Source organism: Erinaceus europaeus, chromosome 13 (genome assembly GCF_950295315.1).
Source record: "Erinaceus europaeus chromosome 13, mEriEur2.1, whole genome shotgun sequence".
Classification (NCBI taxonomy): domain Eukaryota; kingdom Metazoa; phylum Chordata; class Mammalia; order Eulipotyphla; family Erinaceidae; genus Erinaceus; species Erinaceus europaeus.
Window position 1 is genome coordinate 17,557,321 of NC_080174.1, and position 22,041 is coordinate 17,579,361.

At 41.0% G+C, this 22,041-nt stretch overlaps 1 protein-coding gene across 2 annotated transcripts in view; it reads left to right on the top strand.

Annotated features, from left to right (window-relative positions):
- The window catches only part of CD109 (CD109 molecule), a 184,274-nt gene that overhangs the window by 159,678 nt on the left and 2,555 nt on the right, over positions 1-22,041 (top strand). For both annotated transcript variants that reach the window (XM_007516316.3, XM_060205388.1), the window contains 6 exons: positions 2,702-2,892; positions 3,631-3,786; positions 4,804-4,869; positions 13,381-13,523; positions 18,430-18,577; positions 21,874-21,976. In XM_007516316.3, the coding sequence (XP_007516378.1) occupies positions 2,702-2,892; positions 3,631-3,786; positions 4,804-4,869; positions 13,381-13,523; positions 18,430-18,577; positions 21,874-21,976 (807 nt within the window). The remainder of the gene's footprint in view (positions 1-2,701; positions 2,893-3,630; positions 3,787-4,803; positions 4,870-13,380; positions 13,524-18,429; positions 18,578-21,873; positions 21,977-22,041) is intronic.

Here is a 22,041-nt window from a genome sequence, read left to right on the forward strand (position 1 = left end):
GAATCCCACCTGACCCAACAAGACAAACAAAAACTTAAAGTGAAAGGATGGAAAACTATCATACAGTCTAATGGACCAAAGTAGTAGGATTTCCTTCTGGGGCCTAGCAGGTCTGTCTCTCAGAAGATTGTTGAATTGGCCAAGTAACATCAATCTTTTTTCTTAGGGGGCTTAGATTTTGAGTGTGAAAGTTCAGCTTTTAGGTAATGCTAAAAAAAGAAAAAGTTTCCTAGGACATTAGAGCTAATTAGTAACAGATTTCCAGAGCATCTTAAAATATTTTGGAAGATGACATAGATAAATTACATATATCATATACATTACCTTTTGTAATAGAGCATGCTTTCTTCCTTTTATTTATAGCTATTTAGTCTTGAGCCAGACATATGGAATTTCTTTTGAGGAATATGTTTTTTCATCAAATATTAGCAATAGGAAAGGAGAAGAAATTTAAGTGGTCATAACTTAAAAAGTGGCATACAAGCATTGCATGTATATTTTTGTTTGGAGTAATTATATATGAATGCAAGTGAAGTATGATTTGGAACCATGTGGGCATATTTAATGGTATAAAGCTTAATTGTTCTGTAACTCATCAGAATGAGTTTTTTAAGCTCATCAGAATGAGCTTTTTAAGATTATTTATAAATTAAAAAATAGAAAGTATCAACAAGACTACAGGATAAGAGGGTTAAAATTCTACACATTTCCAACCACCAGGGTTCCGTGTCCCATCCCCTCCACTGGAAGTTTTCCTATTCTTTATCCCTCTGGGTGTATGGACCCAGGATCATTATGGGGTGCAGAAGGTGGAAGATCTGGCTTCTGTAATTGCTTCTCTGCTGGACATGGGTGTTGGCAGGTTGATCCATACTCTCAGCCTGTTTCTGTCTTTCCTTGGCTCCAGAGAGATGGGGTTCCAGGGTACATTGGTGAGGTTGTCTGCCCAGAGAAGTCAGGTTGGCAACATGGTCACATCTGCAACTTGGTGTCCAAAAAAAGCATTAAGATATAAAGAACAAAAAATTGTTTAATAATCTGGAACCTAAAGGCAAGAATATAGCTGATGAGATTTGGGGTCTCCATGTTGGAAAAAACTAGTAGGTCTATTTTAGGTATATTCCAAGGGGCCCATGACTTCACTAATTTTTTGTCTGAGCCTGATAGCTAACGTGCAGGTGGGACAAATGTGTTATCTGGGAAGATGGTGGCAGAGTTGGAAATAGGACAAGAAAGCTATATAAGGGAAGAGAATAGCTCCCAAATCTGGGAAAAGTATATAAATACTGTTAACTGTAAACTCTATTGATTTGATCTGGGGCCTATATTCAGTGCAGGAGTCTTTGTATTCTCCGCAACTCTGTAGGTCTGAGTTTGCATTCTGTGGTCATAGCTAGGAATGTTCTAGGTTGCACCCATTGCCGGAGCAATCCTCTTTGAGTGGTAGAGGATTTTGGCCCAATCTCCCTTCCGAGAATGGGGCAGTCCCTGTCACTGTTGACTCACATTGAGGGTAACATTGGTCATAGCTAGCAATGTTCTAGGTTGCACCCATTGCCGGAGCAATCCTCTTCGAGTGGTAGAGGATTTTGGCCCAATCTCCCTTCCGAGAATGGGGCAGTCCCTACCACTGTTGACCCACATTGAGGGCAATGTCCTGTAGGGGCCAACAAAGGGGTCCATTCTGTTGTTCCCGATGGAGATGGCCAGTGACAGTGCAGAGAGGGATTATTAGAGGTCTAGGCCCATTATGTCTTTGTGGGAATATCAGGATTCCCTGACTAGGCCCCCATGAGATGAGGTGGCCTAGTAGTAAGCAAAAGAGCCATCATTAAAGTATGCTGGTCTCTTGCCCTTATCCAGTTTTTGTAGTCCTTACTTTGTCTGACAAGGTTAGTATCATTTAATCTTTGATAAAGGGGCTCAAACTATTAAATGGAGAAGAAGAGTCTCTTCAATAAATGGTGCTGGGAAAACTGGATTGAAACATGCAGAAGAATGAAACTGAACCACATTATCTCACCAGAAACAAAAGTCAGCTCCAAATGGATCAAGGACCTGGATGTTAGACCAGAAAATATCAAATATTTAGAGGAAAATATTGGTGGAACACTTTTCCCATCTAAACTTTTTGATGACACAAACCCAATTGCAAGGAAGACTAAAACAAAAATAAATCAATGGGAATACATCAAATTGAAAAGCTTCAGCACAGCCAAAGAAGCCATCACCCAAACAAAAAGACCCCTCACAGAATGAGAGAACATCTTTATAGATGCCATACATCAGACAAAAGACTAATAACCACAATCTATAAAGAGTTCACTAAACTTAGCAACAGAAAAGCAAATGACCCAATCCAAGAGTGTTACTATTTTTTTCAATGCACCAGAGAAAAAATTCAGGACCATGTGCATATACAGTATTAATGGATGTCTTCCTGGGTCTATTTTTTCCCATTCGTTTTTATCTAGAGAGAGATACATAGAGAGGGGAGCGGGGGGGGGGGGGGAGAAGGAGAAACAAGTACAAAGAGGACACACCTTAGCATCACTTCACTATCCATGGAGTCTGCCTGGTGCTGTCCATGATGCTTCCATATTAGGGCCTAAAGCAGGGATTTACATAGGGTAGTGTGCATACTCTACCTAGTGAGCTGTCTTCCAGCTCTCAGAATGCTAATATTGCCTTACTCTCTCAGGAGACATACAATTCTGGGTGTCATCGGTGTCCAAACTTTCTGAATCTTGGCAGCCTAGATCCCTGGATATTGAAGTTGCAGCCTATGCCTTGCTCTCACACTTCCTGCAACATCAAATCATGGAGGGACTCCCGATTATGAGGTGGCTGAGCCGGCAAAGGAATAGTTTGGGAGGCTTTGCCTCCACTCAGGTAAGAGATAGTATTTTTGTTTTTTTGGAACTACATATAATGTATACTTTAGGGGAAATAAATATAGTTGTCCCCCCCCCAACATTATTTAGCAGTTTAACAAATACTGTAACTTTGGTCAGTGGTTTAAATTAGTCATTTAATTTTTTTTTTTCCCTCACTGGGTTATCACTGGATTTTAGTGCCTGCGTGACAAATTCATTGCACACGGCAGCCATTTTTTTTTTTCCTTTTTGGATAAAGGCAGAGAAACGATAGGGAAGAGAGGTAAAGAGGGGAGAGAAAGACAGAGAGGCACCTGTCGCTTCCCATGCAAGTGGGAACCGGGGATTTGAATCTGGATCCTCGAACATAGTCATATGTGTTCTACCTGGTGTGCCACAGACCAGCCCCTCGTATCTGATATTTATGTGGAATAATTATAAGCCACTTTTCATCTGTGCTAGTTGATACAGTGGCTGCTTCATTTTCTTTTCAGCAGATTATTTTAAGTCACTCTGGAGATCCAGAGTGGGGGAAACAATGGGGAGGGTTCCATGGTTGGGGATCTAGTCTTCTGTGATGGAAGAGGAGGAGGGTCTGGTGGAGGACGAGGTGTGCTGACACCTATCTTGAGATGTGAAACTATACCCCTGTGGCAGCAACAGTGTCATTAATTAACATTTCCTGAGCCAAGTGGAAATTTATATTTTGGAAAAATTGCAAATTAAAAAAAAATTTTTTTCTTTTCCTTGTCAGGACACCGTTGTGGCTTTGAAGGCCCTTTCTGAGTTTGCAACCCGAATGAATACGGAATGGACAGATATGCAAGTGACGGTGACAAGACATGATTCACAGAGTCCTGTGAAGTTTTCACTTGACAACAAGAATCGCTTTCTGCTCCAGGCAGCAGAGGTATGAACAAAGGGGTGGTTATTTGAAATCTTGTGTAATTTTTTAGACCACAGTATTGCTTTATTTCCACACTGGAGACTTCAACGATGACTTCTTCCCAGAAATCTGTAGAGAGACAGGAAGAGTTTCTTTTGAACTGGGGAAAGGAGAAGGGAAGGGTAGTGAAGACTGGCAAGATTTGGGAAAGGAGGGAAACGTGGCCACTGCTCTGTTAGGAATGGAATGGACACTAATCAAGTTCTTGTTCTTTACAGACTTGGTGCTAGACTTCTTTTCTTGGACTTTACTGCGTTTACTTCTGAAACCCACACTAAGACACGATGTGCTTTTATTTTTGTTGTCCACAGGACATAACTGAGACTGAGAGAGAGGGTGTAAGTGACTTGGTCCAATCTTGTTAATAGTGATGATAACTGGGATTTGAATCCTTGGTTGTAAAGATCAATTTAGGAAAACAGATAGATGAGCATTAGAAGTCTTTCATTAAAATGGAATAAAGTAATTGATAGACCCTAACTTGAGTAGTCCCTTGATTAACCTTATGGGAAGTTGAGAGCATTGAAAGAAAGTGATGAGCTGAAAGCTGGAAACTGAGGAAGAAGGGAAAAAAGGGCAAAAGTTGGTTTTAGCTATTGACAGATGCCATTTTGTTATGAGGAAGAATGTGGGCTAGGCCTGACTCAAGAGATCAGAGAAGGGAGATATCTTCCATTGTTTGTCTTCCATGTTTTAGCCTCTATGGAAGAGGAGACCTGTGAATAACACTAACTTTCCCTCTCAAAGCACAGAGGTGAAGGAACATGGAGAATCTGTACTTTCTTTGGCTTCTCTCTTGTAGATGTATTCTGCTCCACTCAAGGTTTTTGATACATGAAACCACGTAAAGTTATTAAGACTTTCTACAAAACGACTACAGAACTAATAAGGAACAGTGTGAGTCTTATGTGCTACGTAGAAGAACCTGGATATGGAATGTAGTTCTACTTATGTTTCTCTCTCTCTCTCTCTTTAATCTAGCTTGATTTTGTACAGCCAACTGAAGTTAATATTTCTGCAGGTGGTTCTGGATTTGCTGTTTGCCAGGTATGCAATTGTGTTTGTTACCATTCTTTAGTTACCTGTGACATCAGAGTTCTTCGGTCTGGGAAGCTGCTAAATATCAACTAACATTACTTATATAAAAGTATTCATGACTTATTTCTATGTATTAGGAAAGGTTAAAAAAAAACCTACCTTTTTTTTTGTTTTGCTGTTGCTGGGACTTCTTCATTCTGGGTCATTGATGTGTGATAAGAGAGAGGTAGAGGCAGAGAGAAAGTGGGAGGGAAAGGCATTTTAAAACTGAAACTTCCTCCATTGCAGTGAGGGCTGGGCTCAAACCTAGGTCAGCACATGGCAAAGTGGATGCACTATCCAGGCGAACTGTTTTGCTGACTTTAAATATCCCTTTAAATAAATATTTTTAGGGTTGGGGGTTATGCAAAAACCATGTTTGAGGTTCCAAAGTCGCAGGTTCAGTCCCCAGCACTACCATAAGCCAGTGCTCTGGTAAAATAAATAAATAAATAAATAGTTATAGATGTTTGCTACCAGCTAGCAAGTAGATAGTATGAATCTACAAACCATATGGATTGATACTTTATTTGAAAACTCTATGGTGGTTATTATTTTTGTTTTTGTTTTTGAGAGAGTCTTTGCTGTTCACTGTTAGTCCATAGCTACGCCTCCTGGAAGTCTAGTATTATTTATTTTTGAAATGAAGATCAAAATCCTCTAATATGATTCATGTGAGCAACTACTTTTTTTTTGTAGATGTGAAAATAGAGTTCAGAAAGTGTGATGCTATAAGATTTTCTACTGTGACTTGATAAACAAATACATATTTTGCTTATACATTCTTAATATTCATCTCACAATATAAAGGTCAACATGATACTGCAAGTAGTTGACTTGAATATAGGGAATATGTCTCAATATAGATAATTTTTTTCTTTTTTATTTAAGAAAGGATTAATTAACAAAACCATAGGGTAGGAGGGGTACAATTCCACACAATTCCCACCACCCAATTTCCATATCCCATCCACTCCCCTGATAGCTTTGCCATTCTCTATCCCTCTGGGAGCATGGACCCAGGGTCATTGTGGGTTGCAGAAGGTAGAAGGTCTGGCTTCTGTAATTGCTTCCCTGCTGGACATGGGCGTTGACTGGTCAGTCCATACTCCCAGTCTGCCTCTCTCTTTCCCTAGTAGGATGGGTCTCTGGGGAAGCAGAGCTCCAGGACACATTGATGGGGTCTTCAGTCCAGGAAAGCCTGGCCGGCATCCTGATGACATCTGGAACCTGGTGACTGAAAAGAGAGTTAACATATGAAGCCAAACAAATTGTTGAGCAATCATGCACCCAAAGCTTGGAATAGTGGAGAGGAAGTGTTAGGGGGATACTCACTGCAAACTCTAGTGTACTTCTGCTTTCAGGTATATATTTTGCAGTAGTTTACAGATACGTGTGAACATATGCTCTCTCTCACAGAAACTGGTGTATATCTAGGTTTTGGGACTTTGTTAGAAAGTGAAACACCTGAGATGAAATTAGAGTATACTATGAAAGGAAAGGTCTCACCCGAGTAATGAAGTTGAAGGGTTGTCATTCCATATGTGAAGTCTCTGGACATGGTCTCAAGTGAAGCATGTTGAGGTGGCAATCGTTGTGTTGGTTAGGTTGTGATCGGCAGATGCAATATTATTTGATATGGATTGGGAGAGGTATACGGGAAAGTGGGCCCTATCCAAGGGTTCCAGGACTGGGGGAAGTAGAGGCTCTATAGTGGAGATGTGAGGTTCCTGCTGTCTTAGGGTTCAAAAAGACAATGGATAGTTAATGTTATCATCACATTATTTGGTAATTGGGTTAACTTTGAAAAGTCCTTTTGTTATGGTTTGCTGTACAGTACCCAGTATCTTGTATATAGCTGTGCTATTGGTTGCTTCTGACCTACTTGGTCTAGGCTTTTGAGAGAGTCTGCATATCAATTACACAGCCTATATATAGAAAAGATTCAGTTTGTGTTTTGAAAAACTTCGAGACATACAATTAATTTTGCCCCTATCGTATTAACTAGTGATGTATATGACTACATTTTACTAGGAGTGTACATAAACACCATTCCCACCACCAAAACACTGTGAGCCATCCCTCCCACCCACTCCCACCCCCCACTGTCCCAGGAAGCTGCATGTCTACCCCTCACCACAGGGTTTTTACTTTGGTGCCCTACTTGCAATTTGGTCATCTCCTGCTTTTAGTTTCCCTTTCAGATCTTCTTACTCAACTTCTGTTGATGAAAGTGATCATCCCATACTCATCTTTATCTTTCTGACTTAGCTCACTTAACATAATTCCTTCTAGCTCTGTCCAAGATGGGTCAGAGAGGGTGGGTTCATTGTTCTTGATAGCTGCATAGTATTCCATTGTGTATATATACCACAGCTTTCTCAGCCACTCATCTGGTGTTGGGCACCTGGGTTGCTTCCAGGTTTTAGCTATTATGAATGGTGCTGCTATGAACATAGGAGTACACACCTCTTTTTGGTTGGGTGTTATGGAGTCCTTGGGGTATAGCCCCAGGAGAGGAATTACTGGATCATATGGAAGGTCCATGTCTAGCCTTCTGAGAGTTTTCCAGACTGCTCTCCACAGAGGCTGGACCAATTTACATTCCCACCAGCAATGTAAAAGGGTTCCTCTGTCCCCACAACCTCTCCAGCATTTGTTGCTACTGTCCTTTTTGATGTATGCCATTCTTACAGGAGTGAGGTGGTATCTTAGTGTTGTCTCAATTTGCATTTCTCTGACAATCAGTGACCTAGAGCAGTTTTTCATATGTTTGTTAGCCTTTTGGATCTCCTCTGAGGTGAATGTTTTGTTCATATCCTCTGCCCATTTTTGGATGGGGTCATTTGCTTTTTTGGTGCTAAGTTTGCTGAGCTCTTTATGTATTTTGGTGATTAGTTTCTTGTCTGATGTCTGGCATGTGAAGATCTTCTCCCATTCTGTGAGGGGTCTCTCTGTTTGTTTAATAGTTTCTTTGGATGTGCAGAAGCTTTTCAATTTGATGTAGTCCCATTGGTTTGTTTCTGCTTTAGTCTTCCTTGCAATTGGGTTTGTTTCATCAAAGATGTCCTTGAGGTGTAGGTGGGAAACTGTTTTACCAATATAGATAATTTTTTATAGGTCCTGGAAAAGGATGACAGAGGACCTAGTGGGGGGTTGTATTGTCATGTGGAAAACTGAGAAATGTTATGCATGTACAGACTATTGTATTTACTGTCGATGTAAAACATTAATCTCCCAATAAAGGAAAAAATATATAAATCACTTTTTAGTATTACAGTATGATATCTTTGATGGCTGGATACAGAAACAAAAAGCAAATTAATCTGCTGTTTAAGGTGCATTGAGGGTAGAAATAATGGAGGTGTCATTGAATGGAGTAGTTGTTAACACTACATAATAAATGAAATTCATAAAGAGTCTAAAATCATTTTATTGAAAGCCCCAGATAATATGTAATTAGACTAACAATAATTACATCATTGAATAGAAAAGACAAACCCTGGAAGATTTATTGTGGATTTTTTTAAAAGTTACTACTTTTTCAAATAGTTCTAGTGAAGAGAGGAGGTACACTTGCTAAGGAGGGAAGGTAATGCAGAAAGAGACTAACTTGAGTGTGTCTTTTCTAGTAAAGAACATATAGAAATTATTATTCTCAAGATGTCTTTCATTGTAAATGGGAACTCTAAGAAGACATACACAGGATCTTTTGGGCACAGCTGAAGATTATATATATTTAAATCATCAAATTAGTTGGAATTTGACTTGAGGTTTGAAGGACACAGATCTCAAAATGGTAATGATGGTTAGAATATTCACCAGGGTTAGGTCTGTATGAACATTCAGAAAACAAAAGATAGGGGCTGATAGGCACCTTTTATGACAAGGAAAAAATATAACAAAGTTGGAGATTTCTTTCCAGTGAGATTTTTCTAAGGGCTCTGGAAAAAAAAAAAAAAAGCAAAACCAAAACAAAACAAAAACTTTCAGGTTTGCAGTACATGTTAACCTTATTTGGGGGTAGTAATAAAACTCTAGGTTATTAGGAATAAACAACAAGAGTCTTGGAGTTCTCTGAGTGAACAGTTAAGCTTTACTGTTAGTCAAAGAGAAACCCTAATTCCTAGTTATAGGTGGCTGTTTATTATGACCCAAGGGCAAAACCTTTTTTGTTTCCTGTCTGTGATGCAAACCTGCAAGACATTTGAGAATAGATGATGAATATAGCTAAGGCCAATCTCTTCAGTTTCATAAACTTCAGCTGCTTCAAGAATACTGTATAGGGCTGGAGATTCAGCATAATGTTGATGCAAAAAGACTTTCATACCTGAGACACCCAGGTCCCAGGTTCAATCCCTAGCACCACCAAATGATATCCAACATTCCCTCCTTATTTATCTTGCTTTTTGTTGCATTGAAATAAAATATTTATTTGCAAAAAGAATACCCTAAATTCTGATCATTATAGTTTAAGAAAGAATTGGTGCTTGGGACCAGACAGCTGTGTACCTGGTAGAGCACACGTTAAACAATGCCTACGATGCAGGATCAAGTCCCTGGTTCCCACCTGTAGGTGGGAAACATAATGAGTGATTTCTGCAGATGTTTCTCTTTCTCTCCCCTTTCAGATTCTCTCTGTCTTTTGCTATTGAACAACTAAATAACTAACCAATTATATAGATAACATATTTTTAATTTATAAAATGGAAATATTGCAAGACTATAGGATAAGAGGGGTACATTTCCACACAGTGCCTACCCCCCAGAGCTCCATATCCAATCTCCATTCTTGATAGCTTCCTGATTCCTTATCCCTCTGGGAGTTATGGACCCAGGATCATTGTGGGGTACAGAAGGTGGAAGGTCTGGCTTTTGTAATTGTTTCCCTGCTGAACATGGGTGTTGGCAGGTTCATCTATACTCCTGGCCTGTCTCTTTCCCTAGTGGGACAGGGATCTGGGGAGGCGAGCCTCCAAGGCACATGGTGGGGTCCTCTGCCCAAGGAATTCCAGTTGGCATCATGGTAGCATCTGGAACCTGGTGGCTAAAAAAGAGTTAAGATATAATGCAGAATAAGTTGTTGACTAATCATGAACCTAATGGCTGGAATATTGCAGATGAAGATTTGGGGTCTCCATTTTGGAAAAAGCTAATAGGTCTATTTTAGGTATATTCCAGAGGACCCATGACTTTACTAGTTTTTTCCTGAGCCTGACATCTGATATCCAGGTGGATCCAGGTTATTTTAAAAATAATTGTTGGGACCTAGAAGGTGGTCTAGAATGCATGTTTTGCCTACATAGAGTTCAGGGTTTAGTCCTTGGCATTAGATATACTGGAGTGGTTCTGTGAGCTCACTTCCCCACTTCTCTCACACATACTGAATGATGAATGATTAAGTAGAAAGAATTGATGATTCTCCAGAATCAGATAACCAGAATGATCAAGAAGGTGAAGAATTATATGAGTGGGGCCAGGTGGTGGCACACCTGGTTAAGCGCACAGTATGCAAGGGCCCAGGTTCAACCCCCTGGCTCCCACCTGCAGGGGAAAAGCTTCATATATGGTGAAGTAGGGCTGCAGGTGTCTTTCTGTCTCTTCCATTTCTATCTTCCCCTCCATTCTCCATTTCTCTGTGTCTTTATCCAGTAATTAAGAAAAATTATCTGAGCTAGATGTGACAGAATAAAAGAACTCTTAGATTTGACCGATAATATTTTAAAATACAATTATTTTATTTACCTTTGACCTGAGCGTGACTCAGCTATTAGCGGTTCCAGAAATCAAACCCAGGACCTCTACCATTGTACTATTATGCTATCTTTTCAGACTAAGAGAGATGATGATGATTATTATTTAGATGAGAGAGAGAAAGAGAGATGGAGAAAGAGACCACAACATCTCAAAGTTTTCTTCAGTGTGATTGGTGCCAGGCTTGAATCTTGGTCAAGCAGCGTACTTCCTAAGTGAGCTATTTTGCTGGTCTGAGAGGGTTTTTAAAACTATATTAAGCATCCCAGAAGGTGACATAGTAGATAGGGCTTGGAAGTCAAGTATGAAGTCTGAAGTCTAATCCTTGGCATCTCATGTGTCAGAATGATGCACGCCCCTCTCTCCTTGTCAGTCAGTCAGTCAGTCAGTCAGTCAGTCAGTCACTCACTCACACACTCACTCACTTACTCACTCCCTCACTCACTCTTCAAAAATAAATTAAGTTCACATAGGCTACTAAGTGTTCAGTTCTAAGGTAGGTGTGTGTGTGGGGGGGGGAGGAAGGAGAGTGTGTGCGCAGTGTAAGAGAAAAAATCTAAATATAAGAAAAAGAATCACACCATTGTATAGTTTACAAGGTCTGTGGACCTTGGTTTCAAAATAAGCAAAAGAAGTAAGACATGGGAATTTGATTCTGGTTCATTTTGGTATGAGATTGGCATAGGACATTTTGCATCTGTGTGGGGACTCTAGACTTTAGTTTCCTTGGAGAAGTACACTGGTCCTCCCATTCTCCTTTGGCCCTCACAGCACCCCACATTGATGCTGGGTGCAGCATATATGCTGAACAAGAACCAAGTGACTGAAATCTATCATTAATTTTTATCATCTTTGAAAAATATTTTATGTTCAAAAGCGGATCCACAGCCGCTGAACAGATTTCTGTCCAACCAAGGCTGTTAGATGTTTGACTTTTGATTTAGCTTATGGAGAGTTTCTAAGGTTCCAGTTTGTGAGAAAATGATTCCATTTGGGCAACAGAGCTTAGAAATTTGTGGATGGGCTCAATTAAATTGGCAACAGTTTACTTCCTTCTCTCAAAGGAATGCTTTACATTCTTTTGAAAACGACAACAGGACCCATGAGTACCAACTCCAGTGGTCTGCATACTTGTTCTGGAACAATACATGACTGTTTTCTTAATTGAAAAATCATTGCTAAAAAAAAAAAGCCCTCAAAAAAAAAACTAAACCGTCTCATCTTTGAGATAATAATTATGGTACGTGTTTGTGTGTGGTCGTGTGTGGGTGGAAGTTTAGTGTTAGGTGTTATGTGAAACTATTCCCCCGCAATCTTATAATCTTGTAAACTATTATCAAATCACTAATAAAAATGAAGAAACTCTTTCTAAACCTTAGTAACAACATTTGCTAGTAATGATATTTTGTTATCTACGTTAGTAAGATTAATTGGTTTTCTAGGTCGAGGATTACAAACATTATGATGTTTTTTTATCATTACTTATAATTTTATTATTATACTTTTATTATTATGCTTTGCTTTTTTTTTACATATTTACTTACTTATAAGTTAGAGAGAGAGAAATCAAGAGGGAAAGAGGAGAGAGACAGAGACAGAGAGACACCAGGCAACACTGCTTTACGGCTTGCGAAAACTTACCCTCTGCAGGTGGGGACCAGGAGCTTAAACCTAGATCTTTGCGCATTGTAATTGCGCTCAACTGGGGAGTCTGGCGCTAGCACAGTGGGTTAAGCACATGTGGAACAAAGTGCAAGGACTGGCATAAGGATCCCGGTTCAAGCCCCCGGCTCCCCACCTGCAGGGGAGTCACTTCACAGGCGGTGAAGCAGCTCTGCAGGTGTCTATCTTTCTCTCCCCCTCTCTGTCTTCCCCTCCTCTCTCCATTTCTCTCTGTCCTATCCAATAATGACAACATCAATAATAACTACAACAATAAAACAACAAGGGCACATGGGAGTCTGGCGCTAGTGCAGCGGGTCAAGCACACGTGGAGCAAAGTGCAAGGACCAGCATAAGGGTCCCAGTTCAAGCCCCCGGCTCCCCACCTGCAGGGGAGTCGCTTCACAGGCGGTGAAGCGGGTCTGCAGGTGTCTAGCTTTCTCTCCTCCTCTCTGTCTTCCCCTCCTCTCTCCATTTCTCTCTGTCCTATCTAACAACAAGGACATCAATAATAACAATGGCAATAATAATAACTACAACAACAGGGGCAACAAAAGGGAATAAATAAATAAATGTAAAAAATTGTGTCAACTGGATGTGTCCCTACCTGGCTTCTCGCTATTTATTTGTTTTTGTTGCTGCCAGGGTTATCGCTGGGGCGTGGTGCCTGCGTGATCCATCGCTACCAGACTTCTATGGCCGTTTCCTTCCTTCCTTCCTCCTTTCCTTCCTTCCTACCTTCTTCTCTTCCTTCTTTCCTTTTATTTTGATAAAACAGAGAAATTGCGAGGGGAAGGAGAGATACAGAGGGAGAGAGACAGAGACACCTGCAGCACTGTTTTACCATTTGTGAAGCTTCTTCCCTGCAGGTGGGGACTCAGGGCTTGAACCCCCATCCTTGCACATGGTGACATGTGTGTTCAACGGAGTGTGCCACTTCCTGGCCCTCACATGCTACACTTTTCTCAAAGGGAATCAATCACCATTGCTTTATATTTAAGGTATAAAGAAATATGACCAGTTTACTGTGGATTAATGGCTATGTTAACTTGCGATTTGTTGCAGCTCAATGCAGTTTACAATGTGAAAGAGTCAGAGTTGTCCAGGAGACGGAGATCAGCCCCTAATCAGGAAGCTTTTGATTTAGACCTTTCTGTAAGAGATGATACCGAGGATCCTGATCACTTCGACTTGAATGTGTGCACAAGGTATGTATCTTAAGTCGCCCGCTCTCAGGAAAAACACACACACACACACACATTTGGAGATTTTAGTTTTATACACATACATATACATAAGATGTATGTGTGTGTGTGTGTGTGTGTGTGTGTGTGCCCATCAAGTCAGATTTAACGAAAGATTTTACTTTCCAGTGTGTATTCCAATCCAGATTGTAAAGTAGAAATGCTGTTAATTATATTTGAGCAGTTTTTAGTGTTTCCAGAATTTTTAAATGTCTCCTGTTTGTTTGTGTATTTATTTATTTTTGGAGCTCGGGGCCTTGCACATGTATGGTTTTTCTACTCTGACATCTATTTTTTTTTAAATTTTTGTTGTAGTTATTGTTGTCGTCGTTGTTGTTGTTGGATAGGACAGAGAGAAATGGAGAGAGGAGGGGAAGACAGAGAGGGGGAGAGAAAGATAGACACCTGCAGACCTGCTTCACCACCTGTGAAGCGACTCCCTTGTAGGTGGGGAGCTGGGGGCTTGAGCCGGGGGCTCGAAGCAGGATCCTGACGCCGGCCCTTGCACTTTACGCCACCTGCACTTAACCTGATGTGCTGCCGCCCGGCTCCCATCTGGTGTCTATTTTTCTTTCAGCTGGGGCTGGAACCTGGTTTCTACATACCCTACGCAGTGAGTTAGGGATGGCTAGATGCATTTCTGTCTGGCTTGGCACTTTAACCAATTCTGTCCGTGGCTGGTAGAAGTCCAGGTCAGTCGAGCTGCTGTTGATGATGATGATGATGATGTGCTGAAGGTCCTGATTGGCTTTTTCTTTCCTCTCTAGTTTCCTTTCTGTTACAGATGACTGCCTGTTTGAATGTAGAATGCAGTTATTAGTTTTTATTTTATTTTTATTTATTAATTTTTTTTGCCACCAAGGTTACTGCTAGGGCTAAATGCCTTCACTGTGACTCCTCTGCTCCTGGTTGGCATTTCTCTCCACAATCTTCTTCACCCCATTTTTTTTTCTATTTTATTTGTTAGGACAGAGAGAAATTGTGTGTGTGTGGGGGAATAGAGAGGTAGAGAGAAAGACAGACACCTGCAGACCTGCTTCCCCACTCAGGAAGTGTCCCCCCTACCCTGCAGGTGGGGATCGGGTTTCCAACCGGGTCCTTGCTCATGATCAAGAGTGCTCACAACTCTAGTTAATAGTTATGAATAGCCTTTCTTTGGCTGAGAGCATCAGCCAGCAAATGGCTTCATTTGCATGGGTTTGCTGAGCCAGACTCGGCCAGCGGTGCATGGTATGGCTCTGCAGTCTGCCATGTTTGGCAAACTTCACTTTGCAGTTCGAGAAGGCTGACAGGAACCAACTTTATAGTGTCTGGATACCTACTTGTCGGAGACAAGCTGGTTTTCATTAACCACACTGTACTCCCTCTGTTCAAGAGCCGATGATCTTGCCACCTATTCATTTTAGAAACGAAATATTTATCTTTAAGAGCACGAGATGTTGTCGGTGCCCAGATCCTTGGCTGCTCATGTTGTGTGTGACAGGGTGCGAGAATGATGCGATGTGATAATAAAACTTTCTGAGGCTTGTAATTCAGAGTGGCCAAAGGAAACCCAAAGTGTGCTCCAAGTGTGTGGGAGAACAAAGGGGAGAAGTCTCCCTACTGGTCTTCTCTTTGGAAAACCAGATCAAGAAAAAGTTTCACTCGGCTGCTAAGTGGTCAAGCGATGCCTCCTTTTCTGTTCCTGGCTTTCAGCTGAAGATATTAGTGCCATCAGCTTTTGAGACAGTGGAAAAGACAATTCAGTGTTGAATCCTTGCTGGAGGACGGAGGTGCCTATTGGAAGGACATCTAGATTGTGCTTGGTACAACCTACACATTGCAGGCATTTATTCCATCCTGTCTGTCAAACGAACACTTTATTGATGCTTACTATTTTTATTTATTTTCTTGAGAATGATATGGAGAATGAGAGTGACATTGACACCAGAACATGTGAGAGAGAAAGAGAGAGGGAGTTGGGCGGTAGCACAGCGGGTTAAGTGCACGTGCGCAAAGCACAAGGACCGGTGTGAGGATCCCGGTTTGAGCCCCCGGCTCCGCACCTGCAGGGGAGTGGCTTCACAGGTGTTGAAGCAGGTCTGCAAGTGTCTGTCTTTATCTCCCCATCTCTGTCTTCCCCTCCTCTCTCCATTTCTCTCTGTCCTATCCAACAATGACTACATCAACAGCAATAATAACCACAACTACAATAAAAACAATAAGGGCAACAAAAAGGAAATAAATAAATAAATAAATATTTAAAGAGAGAGAGAGAGAGATTGATACCAGAGCATTGCTCAATTCTGCCTTGTGGTGGTGCTGGGGATTGAACCTGGGATCTTGCTGCCTCAAGGCATGAAAATCTTTTGCAGAACCATTATGTGTGTCTCCTAACCTCACAAACACATTTTTTTATTGAGGGGGGGAATTAATGGTTTACAGTCAATAATGTACAGTAACAAAAACCAGAATACAGTAGTTTGTACATGTACAACATTTCTCAGTTTTCCATATAACAATTTGCCCCTCCCCCCCGCAAGCACTCTGACATCATGTTCCAGGACCTGAACCCCCCTGCCCACCCCAGAGTACCTTTATTTTGGTGCAAACCCAGACAAACACATTTTTTCTACCATCAGTCTCCATCATATTTAAAGTCACTGGGCTGAGAGAGTCACTTAGTAAAGCACACAGCATATGGTGCTTGAGGTCCCGGGTCTGATCCCTTGGCACCATGTGGGAACACCACACACAGAAGCCTCATGAGCAGTGGAGCGGTATTGTGTTATATTCCTTCCTTCAACCCTCTTTGTCTCTCTCTGACATCAAAAGGAAAAAATAACTGGCCGCCTGTAGCAGTGGATTTGTGCAGGTGCCAAAAAAAAGAAAACGATTTATAAGAATTTCACATGTTTAAGAAGGTGGCTATTCATTACAGGTTTTTTTGTAGTGATTTATTATCATAATAGTTATTGTTATTATTTTGCCTCTATGGTTATTGCTGGAGTTTGGCACCTACACTAAACTCCACCACTCATGGTGGCCATATTTCCCCTTCCTTCCTTCCTTCCTTCCTTCCTTCCTCCCTCCCTCCCTCCCTCCCCCTCTCTTTCTTTCTCTCTCTCTCTTTCCTTCCTTCCTCCCCCCTCCCTCCCTCCCCCCCTCTTTCTTTCTTTCTTTCTTTCTTTCTTTCTTTCTTTCTTTCTTTCTTTCTTTCTTTCTCTTCTTTCTACCACTTGTGAAGCTTCTGCCCCTGCACATGGGGTGGAGGCTTGAACCTGGGCCCTTGTGCATGGTAACATGTTCTCTACAAGTTCTTTTTAAAAAACTCAGAGGGGGGAGTCAGGCAGTAGTGCAGCGGTTAAGCACAGGTGGCGCAAAGTGCAAGAACCGGTGTAAGGATCCCGGTTCAAGCCCCGGCTCCCCACCTGCAGGGGAGTCGCTACACAAGCGATGAAGCAGGTCTGAGGGTGTCTCTCTTTCTTCCCCCCCCCATCTTCCCCTCCTCTCTCGATTTCTCTCTGTCCTATCCAACAACAACAACAATAACAACAACAGTAATAACTATAAAAAGGGCAACAAAAGGGAATAAATAAATAAATATTGAAAAAACAATCTCAGAGGGTGAAAGACGGTGCACTCTGTTTATGGCACATATTACAATACACAAAGAGACGGACTCAAGCTCCTGGTCCCCACCTGCAGGGGAAAGCTTCATCAGTGGTAAAACATTCAACTGGTTTCTTTCTCTCTTTCTTTCTAGCCCTTTTCTCTTCATTTCTTTTTGTCTATACAATAAATAATAAAATATGAAAAATTACAATAATATTAAACAATGTTTGCCTCTTGATGTCTTTGTGGTGTACATCAGAGACCTTTCCTCAAAGATATTTCCTTTTTTCTAAATTATTATTAGTGATATAATATTGATTTACAAAATTATGAGATAACAGGGGTATAATTCCTAAGCGAGAATCATACCCCTAGACCAACGAGCCATGTAACAGGGTTATAATTCCATACTGTTCCGACCACTAGAATTCTGTGTCCCCATTCCCTCCATTGGAAACTGCAGATGTTCTCCCAAGGTTTCATATGTGAGTTGACTATTATTTCTGTAACTATTTATATATATTTGCCCATTTTTTCCTATGCTCTTGCCTTCTCTTCTTTTCTAAGTCACATCTGTGCCTATTATCTACAAATGTGCTTCCTTTTTTTCCTCTTCTCTCTCTTGATCCTGATAGAATTGGGTGGGGTTCAGAGCCCTCTGGTCATCTTCCTCTAACATTTCTCTCTTCCTGGGAGTATGGGTCAAAATTCTTTTTGGGCTGTAGAATGTGGGAGTTCTGGCTTGTGTAACTGCTTCTCCACTAGATGCGAACATTGGCAGGTGGCCCCATAATCCCAGCCTGTTTCTGTCATTCCCTAGTGGGGTAGGGTTCGGGAAAGATGAGGCTTCGGGAATCATTTGTGAGGTTGTCTGCCCAGGGAAGTTAGATCAAGGATATTGTTTGTTTTCTTCTTCTTATCCTCTGTTGGTTCCTGGTTTATCACACACAGACACACACACACACACACACACACACACACACACACACACCAGTGAGCTAGTGAAAACTTTTCTCAGACTTTGTAAAAAATATTTAGCTGTATAGCTAAATAGAAGAAACATGGCAAACTCTGAAGTTGAAGGCCGTGGAGAGGGTTTCTGTGGCCGAGTAGAGACAGCCAGTAATGCCCAGAGTGAAGGCCATGACTAGTGCAACTAGTCAACTTAAAAATCAAAATGGAGTCTCTTCTGCTCAGTTATAGTATCAGCAATAGTTTGTGAATAATCTCAGGCCATTTCTAAAAAGTTTGCTTCTGTTCTTTCTCTCTGCTGCAGGTTTTTGGGCCCAGCTCCGAGTGGCATGGCCCTTATGGAAGTTAACCTCCTCAGTGGCTTCACTGTGCCTCCAGATGCCATTTCTCTGAGCGAGACAGTGAAAAAAGTGGAACATGATCATGGCAAGCTCAACCTATATTTAGATTCTGTAAGTAGGACACCGTGAGTTTCATAGAAGTCATCGTTGACAAAGCGAGCACTTGCTGTGTCTCTAGGAGTCAACTTTACTTTTTTAAATCAATTAATTTTTATCTCTTTATTGGGGGATTAGTGGTTCACAGTTGACAGTAAAATACAGTAGTTTGTACATGCATAACATTTCCCACTTTTCCACATAGCAATTCAACCCCCACTAGGTCCTCTTCTGCCATCATTAAATCTGTTTCTGTTTTTTAAAAAGTTTTTAAAATTTTATTTATTTTTTTTTTAAAGAGTGAGAGAGAAAAAAAAGAGAGCTACCTGCAGCATTGTTCCACAGTTTATGAAACTTCCTTCCCTGCATGTGGGGACTGAACCTGGGCCTCCATGCATAGTAATCTGTGGACTCTACCAGGTGTGTCACCACCTGGCTCCCTTTGCGTCAGTGTTTTATATCCTTGCATGATTTTCCCCCCTTTCTTGCCCCTTATTTTTTTGAGAGAGAGAGAGAGAGATGCAGAGGGAGAGACAGAGAGACAGAAACACCATAGCACTGCTCACTTCCGGCTTATGGTGGTACGGGGGATTGAACCTGGGACTTTGGATCCTCAGGTATGAGGGTCTGTTTGCATAACCATTATGCTGTCTCCCCTGCCCCCCATTTTTATCGTTGTGGTTATTATTACTGTTGTTATTCTTGATGTCATTGCTGTTGGATAGGACAGAGAGAAATGGAGAGAAGAGGGGAAGACGAGAAGAGAAAGATACCTGCAGACCTGCTTCACTACCTGTGAAGCAAATCCCCTGCAGGTGGAGAGCTGGGGGCTTGAACCAGGATCCTTACTCAGGTCTTTGAGCTTTGGACCACAACGCTTAACCAGCTGCTCTACCGCCTGACCCCCTCCCCCCATGATTTTTAACATGAAAGCCATATATTTGTTCCGTTTGAAAAGACATCATTGTGGCCTGGGAGGTGGCACAGTGGATAAAGCATTGGACTCTCAAGCATGAGGTCCTGAGTTCAATCCCTGGCAGCACATGTACCAGAGTGATAATCTTTCTTTCTCCTCCCATCTCTCTCATGAATAAATAAATAAAATCTTTAAAAAAAAAGAAATGATATCATTATAAAATAAGCTCAAAGATAACCAATTTTAATGATAGCCCTGATGAAGCTACTGTTGACAGCTGTAGCATTATTTCATGCCGCATGTTAAGAATACAGAAGCTACCATGTCCTAATGCACACACTCAATTTCTTTTTTTCTAATACTTTTTCTTTAATTTTTTAATATATATTTATTTTCCCTTTTGTTGCCCTTTTTATTGTTGTTGTAGTTATTATTGTTGGTATCGATGTCGTCATTGTTGGATAGGACAGAGAGAAATAGAGAGAGGAGGGGAAGACAGAGAGGGGGAGATAAAGATAGACACCTGCAGACCTGCTTCACCATTTGTGAGGTGACTCCCCTGCAGGTGGAAAGCCGGGGGCTCGAACCGGGATCCTTATGCCGGCCCTTGCTCACACTCAGTTTCTAAGCTTGAGTCCCTCTTCCTTCAGGGGGTTGACAGATACGTTTGTTTAAATGCTGATGTGACAGTTTTTAATTATTTAATTGTACTTAGATTTTATTATTTTAAGTAAACTATCTGTTTAAATAATTCTGTGAAGATTTTTTTTTTTTTAAATAAATCTCAAAAGGGTTAAGGTTCTTGCACTCAACATTTAGGTACTTGGATCATCGAAGAATATTCTCAGAGGTTCAGTCTCACATTAAAACTTTAATGTCCTTTATCCATTCCTGTGTGAAGATTACAGACCCAAGGGTAAAGTTCATAAAATATGTCAGTGTCTGTATGTGACAAATTTAAGTTTTTTCTTGTTTTGCCTCAAAATAACTGGTGTGTAAGTGTCTTCACTTCTCCTAGCATGTATCTGAAACTCACAGATTAAATCAACATTGTATTCTCAGGGTTCTTAAGACCTTGGTTTGCTTGGAGGGTAAGGAGAATATTTGTATGCGACTTACTCTACTTTTGCCAACTTCGAATCAGAAATGGTGATTTTTTTTGGTTTGTTTGTTTTAAAGCTGATTTCTATTATCATTTGCCTTAGGACTTCAACAAGCCACACTGCTAAAAGCAAATTCAATTTAGCCCCTACATTCTTTTATTGTTCAGGAATTCTTATGTACTTGGCACTACTTGAAGGCTATGGTCCTGGTTTGAAACTTGAGTAACAGATTTAAGCTTTTAATAGTTCATTGGTTCCAAAGTTTGTCCTGCTTCTGTGAGTGTTCTTTTTAATGGTTATCTTGACTTAAGTGACTAGTACATCTTGACTGATTCATTTGACTGTTTATTTACTGCTCTTGGAGGCAAGGAAGTTGGCTCAGTCAGTTACTGGATATGGAGTGGATAGATGGGAAGTTGTGGAATAACTGAGTCTTTTTTTCCCCTTTTTGCCTCCAGGGTTATTATTGGGGCTTGGTGCTATCACTACAAATCCACCACTCTTGGTGTCAATTTTCCTCTTTCTTTTTAAAATTATTCATTTATTTACTTTTGGATAGACACAGAGAGAAACTGAGAAAGGAGTGGGAGATGGAGACAGAGAGAGACAGAGAGACACCTGCGGCCCTGCTTCACCATTCGTGAAGCTTTCCCCCTGCAGGTGGGGATAAGGGGCTTGAACTTGGGTCCTTGCTCACTGTACCATGTGCACTTAAACAGATGTGCCATCGCCTGGCCCATATTGTTTTTTATTTGATAAGACAGAGAGATTGAAAAGGGGAGAGGGAGAAAGATATACACCTGCAGACCAGCTTCACCACTTGTGAAGTGTCTCCACTGCAGGTGAGAAGAGAGGGCTCGAACCCGGGTCCTTGCACAGGTCCTTGTGTATAGTACCATGTGTGTTTAACTGAGTGTGCTACTGCCTAGCTGATAACTGAGTCTTTCGTAGCAACTACATAGAATGCAATGAACTATCCGAGATGGCAGACGCTCCACTGTCCTGAGTGTGTATCCGTGGTCTGTCGCTTACTTAACTTCGACTTCTCAGTATACCTTTCAGTAAAATAGAAGATAACATGCTCTTGTAAGGATTGTTTTACATGTTATAGAAACTTTACATATGAAGCAAGTTTTAGAAAGTGCTTACGCCATTCTTAGGCACAGAAAATCCTCACTAAGTGTTCACTTCTATTTTCTAAAGTGTTTGGGGAGAAAGAAATGTCTTTTGCTTTCTCTTGCAAGCACCCAGGATCTTCTATGCCTTTAAGGGCCTTTTATATTCTCTTTAAGGTAAATCAGACTGAGTTTTGTGTTGATATTCCTGCTGTGAGAAGCTTTAAAGTCTCAAATACACAAGATGCTGCCGTGTCCATAGTAGATTACTACGAACCAAGTGAGTGTGTTCTGAAGTTTCTCATACTTGAGAAATTAAACCAGACCTTGCTTCATTCATTACTT